Source organism: Diadema setosum, chromosome 17 (assembly GCF_964275005.1).
Source record: "Diadema setosum chromosome 17, eeDiaSeto1, whole genome shotgun sequence".
Classification (NCBI taxonomy): domain Eukaryota; kingdom Metazoa; phylum Echinodermata; class Echinoidea; order Diadematoida; family Diadematidae; genus Diadema; species Diadema setosum.
In genome coordinates, this window is record NC_092701.1 from 16,994,075 (window position 1) to 17,008,309 (window position 14,235).

The following is a 14,235-nucleotide window of genomic DNA, read 5'->3' on the forward strand; positions in this document are numbered from 1 at the left end:
CAATGAAAAGTTCCTCAAATTTTGTTTATTTGTTTGTTTGTTTGTTTTTGGGTAGTAATTATGTACAACATTTGTACTTATGCCTTTTTCAAGTTTTTCTTGCGATTTTCTGAGTTTAGAGAAAATAAATTCCACAAATACCACTCATGATGTATGCTTCCTTAGTCAGCAGACATTCCTATTACTTGAAACCAATAATAATCCAAGGAAACCACATCTCTGAATCACGTAGCATAGACTGATCATTGTTCTGAAACACAGCTCTGATACACCTCATGTTTACAGTCCAAAGTTCACAGTGATGTCATCACCAATCGTTATAATTCTAGTTGCTGCAACAAAGACAAGGTAAGTGTTAGAAAAGATGTCTCAACGATGGGTAAGTGCTGTGGTGTCAAAGAAAGTGGTGTGAGTGGCAAAGTCTGTCTACTCTCTAGCGATGCACTACAAATCTAAAAGGAGTTTTGCACGCATGAATGAGGGGCTGGCTACTTGGATTTGAAAAACACCGTCCAATAAATATCAAGGAAAGAGCCAGAAGCGCCTGGTCACTCTCTTTCCATCTTTTCGCCACGACTTACATTTCCACGCTTGGCGAGGAGAGGATCATACTGAAAGGACGACAGAAGAGACGACTCGAAAAATGGAGATGAGAGAGTTCAGTTTAAACAAGAAAAAAAAAAAAACAGACAGAAAAAATCAGCTGGAAATATATAGCTGGATAGCAACTACAATGTAGGTGAAAATAGAAGAAGAAATAGTTAGGGAGATGTTACCTTTCCTATTAGTCTAACCTAAAAGAAATAAACAGTCAAAATATACTAACCATTAAAATCTATCAAATATGTATCAATTTCCATCACAACATTAGGAATTATCATCAGCGTTAACTTAACATGAGTTAGCATGTAAACAAGTATATTATTGCCTGATGACCAAGCTGGCTACCAAACTGACAAAAAATTTGTTTCTTCTTCAAAGGAATGGATGTAAAGAAGCTCTGTACATTCATTTCAGATGAAACTGGGAAGTTTTTGTTTGAAGGCCAACAGTCGGGCCTTGCAGGAGAATTCACAATGTCTCAGAGCCTGACACCATCTCATACACTGTATGCTTGAACACACACCAAAACTCCCTGCTAATTCAACTAATATTCAACACATTAATCTGATCCTAATTGTCACCGTTCTCTTTAAGATTCTTCTTCCTTCATGATACACCTCATCCACGCAAAGGTAAAAGCTTAAGTGTTAGCAGATTTATTGTGACATGAAGCAAATATTGGACGTAGAGAGATAGGGGTGTTTGTCTTACCCGACAGCTCTCAGCCTGCTTTTTAAGTAGGTCAATGGTGGTGCGGTAGGCAATCAAATCTGCCATCAGTGTCTTGTGCTTCTTCAGCTGGGACTGTGGTAGGAAAGAGGAGAAAGATAGGAACAATTACCAGTCTTCTTCAAATTCAAGAGATGATGATAAACTTGGTTTAGTCAAATATAGCGAGAAGAATGCACAAAATGTTCTCGAGTCTATGCATGCAATGACAATGAGAAAAATACTTAATGAAGACAGCACTACCAGTGCACTTTGACCCCAACACATTCATTCAATTATTATGACACTTACTATTGGTAATCATGTTACTCCTCATGACATTAGCATTGCTATATTTTCTTGAAAGCAACAGCTGTTGCAAAGGGCATGCATGGACAATCTATATGAAAGACTGACCCATGACATTGTAATTACAAAACTGGCGAATCACCTCCGGAGTTGATTTTTCCTGTCATAGTAACAGTATTGAGAGTAAGTTCTTATAATTTTCTTGTCTTCATATGCAACCAGGTCCTGGTCTTGGGACTTGGAGGTCTAGACTGGACTATTTGGAACTGATTGGCCCTTACCTCAGCACTGTCTTCATCCTTGCCGTAGTCCTCACTGGCGACAATGGGCTCTTTTTCTTGCATCCAAGACTCAGCCTCATTTGCGTCAGCGAAGTACTGCTGGGCCTCAAGGGAATCCTCAAGGTCCTCCTTGCGTTGAGCTATCTTGTCCTGAAGGGGGCAAAGTGGATATGGCAGAACATTCAATCACTTATTGAATCAATCAACTCTGATCAGTTTAGTGCATTGTGTTATATGGTCAATTGACACTACTTGCAAGCGAAATATACACCAGTCAAAAGCACGATATTTACTTCATTTTCAATCTCACAAATCTTACATTTTACTCAACTCAAATACCATGCACAAATCAAACGCTCTAGTAACTGTTCAGAATATAGCACAGTTTACAACGTCCTGGTGTTTATTTCTGGATGTGTAATATGATGTGTAAGATGGCATCTAAAATCCAAGGAATTTGTGCTCACCTTCAGATTCTGCCATTTCTCCTCAAGTCCCTTCACCTTGGTATTAATGTCATCAGAAGCAAAGTGACCTGAAAGAAAAAAAAAAAACACACAAATCCTGAGTCAGTATATGCAAGTTAAGAATTAGTGTAGATTTGCTAGAAAAATCAAACTTCATACATATATTATGAACAGATTATGGATCTTGGTTCATTTCCCGTATCACAGAAATCATTAAAGCAGGTATTTTGGACATGAAAAATACAGGATTTTCTTGTAAAAGACATCTGTTTATGTCTGCATGAAGTCTAATCTTTTCAGTGACTTACAGCTTACTGAGTGAAGTATCACAATTAAATGACTGAGTTAAAATGCAATCATTGTCACTTCATTGTTGGGTCGAGCCTTTCCGGCAACAAAAACGATGAAAAAAATCTTTTGGTCAGCTCAATGTTCATTCATAGCAGTGCCAAGAGTAGACCTCTATCATGATTAGGTCACGTACTCTCAACATGTTTGTGAACGATTGTACTTGTTGCTCGACTTGAAAGATGGAAGACAGAAATCTGATGACATCTAGCGGGAAATCAGATGGTACCTTCATCCACCATCTGCTGTCCAGTCTTGCAAACGATCTTGATCCTCGGTTCGTGACCCTGGACCTCCGTCTGCAGGGCCTGGTGTTTCTTGATCAGGTTCTGCACTCCGATCAGATCCCGCCCGCGGTTCGTGGAGGATGCTAGCGGCTCCTTCTCGCGAATCCATGACTCCTCGTCGTCGACATCGCGCAGGAACTCGTGGAGGCGGTGAGCAGCCTCCAGCTTCTGCTTGCGAGCCTGCAGAGGAGCCTGTGCAGGGGAGCAGGAATGGTCAAAAGGGGTTTCCGTTTCAATTCCAGTTTTAGTAAGTTTTCTCTCACCCCTTACACCCCTCCTTCTCTACTTTGCAAGTGGCAGATCTCTACCTTTCCTGATTTCCACCACAGAGACTTTTGGTGGCAGCTGTGTAAAAGTTGCATTGTTGTAGCTTTCACATCACAGGAGGTGATTTTAAGAAAGGGGAATTTCATTCCTAATGGTATGACTTTCTCCTTGAAGTTTTTCAAGTACACACAGGATAAAAGCCCATCAGTTCAGTCATCATTGACACTGGTGGCAGACAATTGGTGGCAGCTGTGTAATAGTTACATTGTCGTAGCTTTCACATCACAGGAGGTGATTTTAGAAACAAGTGGAATTTCATTCCTCATGTATGACTTTCTTCTTGAGGTTATTCAAGCTCACACAGGATGAAAGTCAGTTAGTTCGGTCATCATTAACCCTGTCTATGATAGTGGTGTCTTTCACTCAGGGCATTCATACCATGGATGGCAATACACGACGATTTTCAGTTTCAACCTTCATCCCCCCTACCCCATCATGAAAAGTATGTTACTTTGGACTTAAGGGACCTCATCTTTGTCATTTCTATCTTCCTTAAAGTAATGAAAGTCACTCCCTTCTTCTTGAGTGCCAAGGTTGTCATGACCACAACAATCATCATCACCATCATCATCATATTTATCACCATTATCATCTCCATCATCATCATCTCCATCATCATCATCTTTATCATCATCATCATCATCATCATCATCATCATCATCATCATCACCATTAACACCACCATTATAGTCACCATCATCATCATGACAGACACCATCTTCAGTATAGACATCTTTCCAACTGTTTATTTGTGCTAACTAGGTGTGTCTCCTTTAGTAATCTATGCCAGGTCAGCCTGAAGCAAGCATCTTACCTTGAGTGCCTCCACCTTGGTGGCGACAATCTGCTCCTTCTCTGTGATCTCGTTGGCGCCAAAGTGGGAGGCCCGCGCCATCTCGGTGGTCTGTTGCCTGGTGGCCTGGATGGCTGTCTCCTTGGCTCCGATGTCATTCTCCAGGAGGTCCAGCTTGGCACGGAGCTTCTGCACAGATACAAGATCCTGGAGGGGCAAAGATAATGTCAATCATTAGGAATGATTGTGAGTGGACACATTTCTTCTTGACCCACAATGCAATGCTCCACTGATCAGCTTAGTTATTTCTTTCATTCATGGTAATTGTAGCTTTATTTCTGGCTTTCATAAAGTTGTTGCAGAATTTTGTACAACTGAAGTCTCCGAAACAAGAGGCCCATGGATTTCTAAAATCGTGCATCAATTGCCACTTCTGAACACAGATCATGCAAAGATTGCCAAAACCATGATTACCGACACATGCAATAGAGAGAAGTGAATAAAACACAAAAGGCCAAATATCCATGATCAGATCTCAGAATCTATTTATTCATTACATCATGATAGACATCTAATCCCTATCCATAATCTCATTGAAAAGTCATCTTTAAGGCTAACAGACAAGGGAACATGAATCAAAGTACAGCTCACCTTTCCAATATCATCTGAGCCAAGGATGGCATCAAAGTCGGTCAGGGAGGTGGCAATCTCATCAATGTTACGGGTCACTACAGCAGCTTCTGTGGCCTGGGAGAGTTTCTGGGCTGTAGGGTTATTTCACACAAACAAACATTAAAAATGTTATAGGGTTGACAGTTTGCTTTTTGTAATGCTTACAACAACACAATGTGCATAGAGTTCTGTTGCCATACTATAAATTACAGTAAACCAATTGATACTGAATCAAGAAGATAGTATTGCATTTCTGTGTTACTTTCAAAGCATCAATTCCACATAACATTATGCGACCAAGTGAAAAGGGTATCATACGTAATGTAAACATCACTGTAATGTGTATGACTTAATCACAACATACACATCCACATATACAGACGCAGACAGACAGACAAGACACACACATACAAACACACACACACACAGATACTGCTAGATGGGTGTCACACCATATCCTTGTATGTGTAATCTTATTCTCATACGTTTAATCTTTTGCATTTCCAACCAACAATAAATTCAAAAGATCTGACAGGATGTGTTATAATATGGTTTACATAGTTATTAGTATGACACATGTACATTCATAATGGCTTTGTGGTACAATCAGTCCAGGATGACAAAATGACATTTGTCATTGTCTGAAAAACTAACTAATCACTGCACAGAAAATAATCACAGGATTTAAAATGAACAAACAAACGAACAGTAAGTGAAGACAAGGAAAGACCAAGATTAGTGCACAAGGAACTCACTCTTCTCCTCAGACTGGTTCAGGAGGGTCATCCAAAGCTCATTGAGGCTCTCCAGGCGACGCCGGATCTCGTCCGAGTTGTAGTGATCCTCGGCGATCATGGCGTTACCCTCGTCCCGAACCTTACTGATGCGCTGCTGGTTGGCCTGGAGCTCGGATTCGAAGACGGCATGCTTCTGGGCTTTGCGCTGCAGGTTGGTGGGGTCCTATACCAGGAGATGGTACACAAAAAAGAATATTGGAGATAATAAAGGGGGAGATAGCATCAATCAAATGCCATCATTTTAAAGCTTGATTCAGAAGAACTATTTCAAGTTCACGCCAGAACCCAGAAACTTGGAGCAATCACAAGTAACAAGATAATGAACTTCAACAAGCACAATGAGGCACAATCAATGGCAGCGGTACGTGCTATAAAAGCACCATATCATTATTTGTCTTAGAATTTAATTTCTTTGCACTGGACAAGAGGAAACTCAAGCTAGCTCTAAGGATAAGGGCATGATGTTGGAGTATACATGAAATTTACACAGTATTGGTAGGTGGCTTTGCTTGAATGAACAAGTTTTACTCTGCACTGTATGAAAGCCCTAGATTTGCATCATCTTAAAACTGTGAAGGATTGCACAAATGACCACAAAATATCTGAATGACATGCATGTATATTTTAAATACCATGAGATCATACTTTTATCATGTGTGAGAATTTCTTGAACAGAAATGGCGCAATGATTGATCTCATGATTTTACAAGCAATACGATCACACAAATAATTTTGTTGCTTATACTGGAACCATTTACAGCTTTGTTTTAATGCATATTTAAAAGTAAACTGACATCTAGGTCATGTCTATTCTAAGCTATTTCATATCACCAGACCACTCTCCTGAGTGCATAAACACTGCGTCCTTTCTCTCCACTGAGATATAAAGGAGACTGAGACCAAAGTTGATTTACCTTGTATGATTCATCAGAGGTTCCCTTGACCTTCTCTCGGATCCAGGCCTCCACCTCGTCAGCATCCCGGTCAAACTGCTGGTAGCGGTAGGAGTCCTCCAGCAGTCGGCGACGACGGCTCGTCTTGTCAATGAGGGCAGCGCGACGCTCCAGAAGCTGAAAAGACCCGGAAGAAAAAGGGATGAGGGTTCAGAGTGTGTCAGCTTACTTCCCGACATTTTCTTGTATAAATAAAATGGATAAAAAACATAAGCATTCCCCACTGGTTTTGGCAAATGCAAGTATTTGTGAGATGACTGGGGATCAGGAAAGAGAGGGCTTGAATTTATCACACAATTTGTTTGACCTCACAGATACTACTGCTCCTGACAAAAGTTCAGCTGATGGTTGGTGCAATATTTAAAGGTACTGTACATGAATACCCCGATATTAAACTACACAATAGCTGCATGATGCTTACAGCAAATTAACTTTCCACAACCATTTACTCTGTACATTTCTGCCCCCCCCCCCCCCCCACACCTTCACTATATGATTTACTAACCCACTGCTGGACAGGATATTACATGACCTCATATAAATCTTGTGTTCATGAGATTGAAGTTATCAGCTAGTTTCAAATCATTTGAATCAAATACAGGTAAGGGGGAAAAAGGTTTGCGGTAACATCATGTGTTATGTCAAACAACAGAGAGATTTATTGAATCTCTGAACCATCAAACAGATTTGTTGGTCCTTTAGACCATTAAATAGATGGGGCTGTAATACAATATGTAGCTGCTGGTTATTGCTACTGACTCTTATATGCTGTAATGTATGATACCCGGGCACCTTGTGTAATCTTGGGTTGGCTCTTTCTAATCACGCCACTCTTCCGCCGATCCGTCTCCCGATTTCCATCACTTCCATTCACACTTCCCACATCAGTCATCACATCGATCATCTCATACTAATGCTCTGTACACACTTGCTCTGCTCTGGCACGGTACGGTACTCACAAACTTGCAGCGAATCACGATCAAGTAACTGTGCTGTGGTGGTACGTGTCCACTGTGTTCTTTAATGCATCGTTTACCTCGTGACTCACAATGTTACACTTGACTTGACACGAGCATCAATGAAGGCAGGCCTGTCAAACACGATGAATTCTTCACTGCCTGTCTGTTCTACATCCTTATATGATTACCGAGCAGAAAAGGTGAAAAGGTGGAAAAGCGGTACAAAGTGGGAAAAGCAGAGATGTAGGTTGAAAGATTGTGCGCCTCCCCCGGGTCACAATCACAGCATCCCTCACCCGGTTCTTTCAGCCAAGTCCTCTCTTCTCTTTATACGTACTTTTTTAGATCTGACCACAAGGTGGCGCTATTCCTGTTAAATCTGCAGTAACACAATATATAACATTAACTTACCTCATTCCTGTGCTGGTCTACATCAGGTGCTGCATAGTGTTCACTCTCAATCAGCTTAGTGGCAAAGTCATCCAAAGCCTGCATTGTGACAGAAAAATTTATACAATAAATAATGTGACTCCTAAAAGTTTATGAAGACCGATATCTATATCAATTATATTCATATTTTTCATCTTTTTCTCTCATTCTGTACTTCATATCAACATTTGCTATCCACCATCATTTCATAGATTTCATCATGTCACGGCATAATAGCGTGCGATTGCGCAATTTCTGAGTCCATCATTACCAGGTACATGCACATCATCATTTTTTCTCCCATATCTAGTCAAATTGCATATCTGGATTCGCTTATCAAGACGGACGTCAGCCCCGACATGGCCGAATATCAAACAGAGGTCGGACTGTAAGATGGAGTGGGAGAAGACATAAGGTAGAGCTGGACATAACGTTCATCTCCTTGTTTTCATAACTCACCTTGATCTTCTCTTCCTGGGCATTGAGAGACTTCTCAAAGTCATCATGTTTCTTGATCAAAGCTTCCACCTCATCGATGGAGTCTCCAAGGTCCTCATTGGCCAGGAATGCCTGCCATGAAGAGACACACGTGAGAAGAATCCCACAGTAAATGTAAATAACATTTAATTGCTTTCCACCTTGTACAAGTTGCTATGCTTACAAAGATTAGCTCACAAGCTTATCTTTTTAATTATATGCAGTTAAAACATATACTTATTGCTAAAACTATTTAAAATGATAAATGTGACAATCTCCAGGTTATACTTCAACAAAATACAGAGAACTCTAAAGCTTACAATTCAAAATACCAGCTGAAATGAACAGAACTGTCTTGAAGATTATTCAGCAATTACTGCAGTGGAATTCAACAGTCCTGCATGTAGGACTTTTGTAGTCATAGATATATGGTTGGTATAGAGAAATTACATGACTCATACATTCTATAGCATCATTTCATCTTGTGATGTCACACACCAAACTAAAAAGACCAAACAAAAGTTGTTTTGTCACTGACTAAATGTTGATATCAAACATGGAGGAAAGACTTCTCTTTTTCTGAAAGTTTAGACATTATGAATTTCTAGGAACAGTTTCTATCAGCAGAGGATTCAGTTGGTCAAACATGAATGCCATAATGTCATCAACAGGAAATGTCAGCTGGTATGTATATTATTCCTTATCATTTAAAATCTAGCAATCTACTACAGTTGAACCTCTATTATCCGGCCTCCCTTTATCCGGATCTCTCTATTATCCGGACGCAATCTCGCCGTGATTTTTTTTATCTTTTTTTAAGAATTACGGGAGGAAAGGGGGATTCCCAACTCCTTGAGAACTCCTACACAAACACACATGAATTACATATACTTGATACATTTCTTAATAATTATTTAGGTAAATCATCCCAAGAAAAAAGAAAATGATTTCATTCTTGCAAACACGAATCTCTATTTTGGGGTTTGTTACTGAGTGTAACAATGAAAAGGTTGCGGTATACACATTACTACATGTTGTACTACAATGGGCTACATCAGTACATGTGTATGTATATGTACATGTATAAAGCATTGAGTCTCCCGTATCCGGCCAAATCCCTTATCCGGATGAGCCCCGGTCCCGACTTGTCCGGATACGAGAGGTTCAACTGTATATACAAATTGTTATTTGCCTGAAAAATAAACTATTACAATGTATTTAATATTGACAATATTTACAACACTCAAGGGGAGGGGGGGGGGGGGGGAAGAAAAGAAAAAAGAAGGAAATAGCATTTGGCTATGACTCTTGACACTCCGCACATACCAAACGAGCAACCTACCTCTTGTTTGGACATCCATGTGTTTGCTTGCTTGGTGTCACGGTAGAAGAGTTGGAGGTCCATGCACTGCTCATAGGTGACCCGACGCTCCTCCCACAGGTCTTCTAGGGCTTTCTTCTCATCAGCTAGGGTCACAAGCTGCAGGAAGCAAGGCAGAATCAGGTCATTTAGCAGAGTGAATATTGATGGTAATCAATTTAGCACAGCCACAGAGCTGACTACATGACATGTCTTACCTTCAACTGAAGAAATGTATGCCAAAATTTTGTAGACAGAAACACACATACATACATAATATGATAATATTTAGACACTGAATTTTTATGACAACATACAAACTGTCATTATGTCTACCATTCATTGGATGACATCACATCAGTCATAAAATTCTTTATCACGAAGTTAAGCAGCATGTTACATTACATCTTTTCTAATTTCTATCAGTACAGCGACATCATGATCCGTTTCCTTACGACAGTCCAAAAGATTGTATGATCCTTACAACACAGTAAGGAATGAATGCAATAAGGTCTGCATGTTAAGGCCATTCTGCCAGTAAACTGCAATACTGTCATGGTTTGGGTCACCACTACTCTTCAAAGCTTCATATTGTTCATCCACGGAAAGTCTCACTACTTACCTTTTCTTTGACCTCCTCAGACTGTGGATGGTTCTCATCCAGTAATTCCTGTCCCTCCTCGGCACACTGTTTGAAGCTGTCCTGGTGGGCATCAATCTCACCCTGTTGCCATAGAAATGAGATAATGTCATCTTTCATTCATTGTCCATAAATCTAATACCTCAACTCAGCATTCCACCCTTCCACACTGTCTTCAGACTGACACAACAAGGACACATTTCCATTTAAAAATTTGTACATCAAAGACAGAAAGACATTTCATCATCAAACCTTGACAGGGGGACTCAAAGCTACTCAGGGCATCTTTCCAACAGAGAAAAATAAAACAGCTTTTGCCTAACAGACACAAAGAACTTTCTGATGTTTCACTTGCAAGGTGTTGCATAGCTGCATCATGAACAGAATCTTCTGACAAATTTGGCAAATTAAGGAAGATATAAGCATGAATAAGATAAAGACAAAAAAAAAATTCCTACTCACTGGAACAAACCGAACAATATGATATAATCACACAAACAAAACATACACGACAAAACCTTTCCTACCTTGTGCTCTTGGTGGCGCTCCATCAGGGCCTCAGCACCAGGAACATCCTTGGCAAGTTCATCAGCATTGATCAGGTTCTTCATGTCACTGATCCAGGCGATGGTGTCACGGTAGTCAGCCAAGAATCTGTGCATCTTGTAGGACTCCTCCAGCCGCACTTTACGCTCCTCAGCCTACAAGACGGCAAAAAACCACCGGGTCAATTTTTCTGTCAATTCATTAATCTGCACATCTTAATGTCATGTTATACACATTTATCAGTTCACATTCATGTCACACATTAATTCACGCTACAATACTTTAAACATATCTGGTGATCAATACTTTTTGGATACATTTTTGTGATGAGATAACATTAGACATTGCAGATGAAGAATACCATACTTACTATACATTCTCATGACAGTGGCGAATCCATGCCTAATAGCTGCATGTCATCCTGCACTAGGAAATTTTTTCTTCAAACTTAGAGATGCATGAAGTTTTGACCCAAACTGACCTTTGTGCGAAGGTTCTCCCAGTTGTTGGCAATCTCTTCCTTCTTGCATTGGATCTCAGGGGCGTGGTCTGTATGGATCTGTTCCAGGCGGTCCGCCTCCTCGCACAGAGCATCCACCTATTGGGGTAATGAAGAGGAGGTAGCTAGTTGCCATGGTAACTGCATCCATGAAATAAGGTCTCTATTTTGGCATCTATCACTGGTGCTTTTAAATGAAGGTACCCTTTGTTGTTCTTCTTCAAGACAAATTTCTTGCATAGCACACTCAAATCGCATTTAAGCAAATAGATGTGAAAGTAGAGCTGTATCTTTTAATCAAATGATAGGAAAGACATATCTTTCGCTGCAGATGCCATTCACTCCAAACAAACATAAAAAACCAATAAGTGATATGATCTTGAGTTGTATGCATAGTGTTTTTCCTCATTGCTTGATCTTTGCATTTCATTCACTCTCTTTGAGCTTGCACAGTATGCTGCCAAGTCCAACTATTGCATAACCGAGAAATAAACATTTAATTGTGATGACCTCTGACCTTGACTTTCAGGGCTTGGAGGTCACGCTCCGTCCCCTCATGCTTCCTCTGTAGAGCCTGGACACTGGCGAGGTCACGGCCGTAGTCATCGATGGACAGGATAGAATCCTTCTCATTGATCCATCCAATGGTCTCATCAGCATCTCTGAAAACAAACAAACAAACAAACATACAAATGTAGAGTGAAAACCCATCATCAATTGTTACATTAAAAAGAAAAAAACAACTACAAACCCTACAATCAATCTGAAATTGAGATCATGCTGGGATCAAGCAATACAATTTTCCTGTACATTCTCATATGTACATTATCTCAGCTCTAACGTGTAAAAACTGCTGTAAATCATTGTAAATCACAAAATTAAAAAACATATCTACACTGGGCAGTACTGTCTGATCTGTACCAAGTCTTAACTTCCACACTACTTTTCTTCAGAGTATATGAAGCTCAATCAGCTTTGAACACAGGAATAACAATTACTAAACTGGAATACCATGCCAAGTAAGCAAAGTCTGGTTTACTGGTATTGCCATATACAGCTAGGTATCAATGATTAAGTTTGAATTAAATAAAAAAGAATTGAATTCCAATATCTGATTGTTAAGATGTCTGACCTGTTGAATCTCTGGATTTCCATAGCTCCGAAGAGTTTCTCCTGTCGGATGATGGCAAGTTGCTTGAGTCTTTCCCAAGCATCGTTCAGTTCCTGCAAAGAAACATCAAAACATCTTTTACTTGAGCCATTAGAAAAAGATAAGTATTTTATGACAGAGCTGCAATATGATCTGCAATTCACTCTCTATGTTCACCCTTGCAACCCCATTAAACATTCGGTGATAGAAAATATAACTTATATTAGGTAATTATGATATTAAACTAAATCATATCATACTAATGTGTATCAAGAAATCAAAATACACTCTTAATTTCATCACATTTTGTATTTTCTTTGTATATTTTGTTCATGAGAAAGTAGCAGAAACAAAATATGAGATGAAATGAGATGATACCTGTTGTTTGGCCTTGATGGTGTCAGTCTCTGGGTGACCCTCCTCCACCAGGGTGTTGGCCTCTGAGTTCACCTCGGCAACCCTGTCCTCATGGGCATTCAGATCCTGGTAGAGAGAGACATCAGGGAAATGGGAATAATTTCTCACATACATCCTCTATCAAAGAGTAATCTATTTATTACTTCCAAACTTTTTTGCACATTTCCCACAAAATGAAACTAGTGCGAAAAAAAAAAATCCCTTTTTTGGGGGTTACTTCTCGTATGTACTACTGTTTAATATTTTGATTACTCATATTCAAAAAAAAAATGTGAAATTCATCTTTCCTGTTAGGGCATGAAAAATTACTTGTGCAAAAATTTCCACTTTGAAAGTTTTTTTTTTCCCCTATCTCCCCTACAATGTGAAAATCTTGTTTTTGATCAATTTCACTTTTGATTGAGAGAACTGCATGGGTTAGATAATGCCCGACTGAGAGAACAGTCCTGTTGTGTTGCAGTGAAAGGAAAGACTGTTCTTACACACAACATGTCTTCAGGAAACACAGCGTGATGCACTATTCAAGTTTCACAGAGACGTTACCAGTATTTAAAATTGAGTAAAGGCAATACATTGCATTTAATACCTGCAGTCACAACACAATAATTGCTCTAACGTTTATGTCAACTATCACTTAGTCAAGGGTTTACTTTTAAGTCACTGTATCATAAAAGCGACACATAAAATATTGAGAACATGTTGCTTGAACACAAAACTGAGAGCATGACTTACATTTCTAACCAATCCTTGTCTTTTGTCTTTAATTTTGGGAATAGAGAGAAAAGAAAGTTTATGTATTGTTAACCTTGAGATAGTCACCTCAGAGCACTGTTTACAATCATCTTTACCTGATTTTCTGACCCCAATGTATCTCACCTTCTGGAATTCATCAAACTTCTTCTGCAGAACCTCCACATGTTCCAAGTCAACACCAGTCTCCACTGATGCAGCAAATGGTTCCTGGATGACAAAACAAACAACAAGAATTTTTTTTTTCAAACCATCTCAAAGGCATGATTGATGGGCAACAAGCCATATAATAGACAACTACGTATTTGTGGAATATAACCTCATCAGTGGAGTTAAGCCATGATCTGAATCCCTGTGTCTTTAAGTACCTTCGTGTAATATTGTAAGGATGTTGTAGTTTAAGTTTATATAAGCCATTGCACTAGGCTTTTGAGAAACCTGTCGAACTAGACTGAACTTCAGG

The 14,235-nt window shown here is 39.6% G+C and overlaps 1 protein-coding gene across 1 annotated transcript in view; it reads right to left on the bottom strand.

Moving 5' to 3' along the window:
* LOC140241045 (spectrin alpha chain, non-erythrocytic 1-like) overlaps positions 1-14,235 on the bottom strand; it is an 80,388-nt gene that overhangs the window by 30,846 nt on the left and 35,307 nt on the right. Inside the window, exons 4-22 of the mRNA XM_072320814.1 lie at positions 13,899-13,982; positions 12,984-13,088; positions 12,588-12,679; positions 11,973-12,117; positions 11,438-11,554; positions 10,938-11,111; positions 10,393-10,494; positions 9,753-9,890; positions 8,393-8,503; positions 7,916-7,993; positions 6,507-6,662; positions 5,551-5,755; positions 4,775-4,887; positions 4,145-4,330; positions 2,946-3,195; positions 2,369-2,436; positions 1,902-2,051; positions 1,315-1,407; positions 582-611 (exon numbers count right to left, since the gene is read on the bottom strand). Coding sequence (XP_072176915.1) covers positions 582-611; positions 1,315-1,407; positions 1,902-2,051; positions 2,369-2,436; positions 2,946-3,195; positions 4,145-4,330; positions 4,775-4,887; positions 5,551-5,755; positions 6,507-6,662; positions 7,916-7,993; positions 8,393-8,503; positions 9,753-9,890; positions 10,393-10,494; positions 10,938-11,111; positions 11,438-11,554; positions 11,973-12,117; positions 12,588-12,679; positions 12,984-13,088; positions 13,899-13,982 — 2,397 coding nt within the window. The remainder of the gene's footprint in view (positions 1-581; positions 612-1,314; positions 1,408-1,901; positions 2,052-2,368; positions 2,437-2,945; positions 3,196-4,144; positions 4,331-4,774; positions 4,888-5,550; positions 5,756-6,506; positions 6,663-7,915; positions 7,994-8,392; positions 8,504-9,752; positions 9,891-10,392; positions 10,495-10,937; positions 11,112-11,437; positions 11,555-11,972; positions 12,118-12,587; positions 12,680-12,983; positions 13,089-13,898; positions 13,983-14,235) is intronic.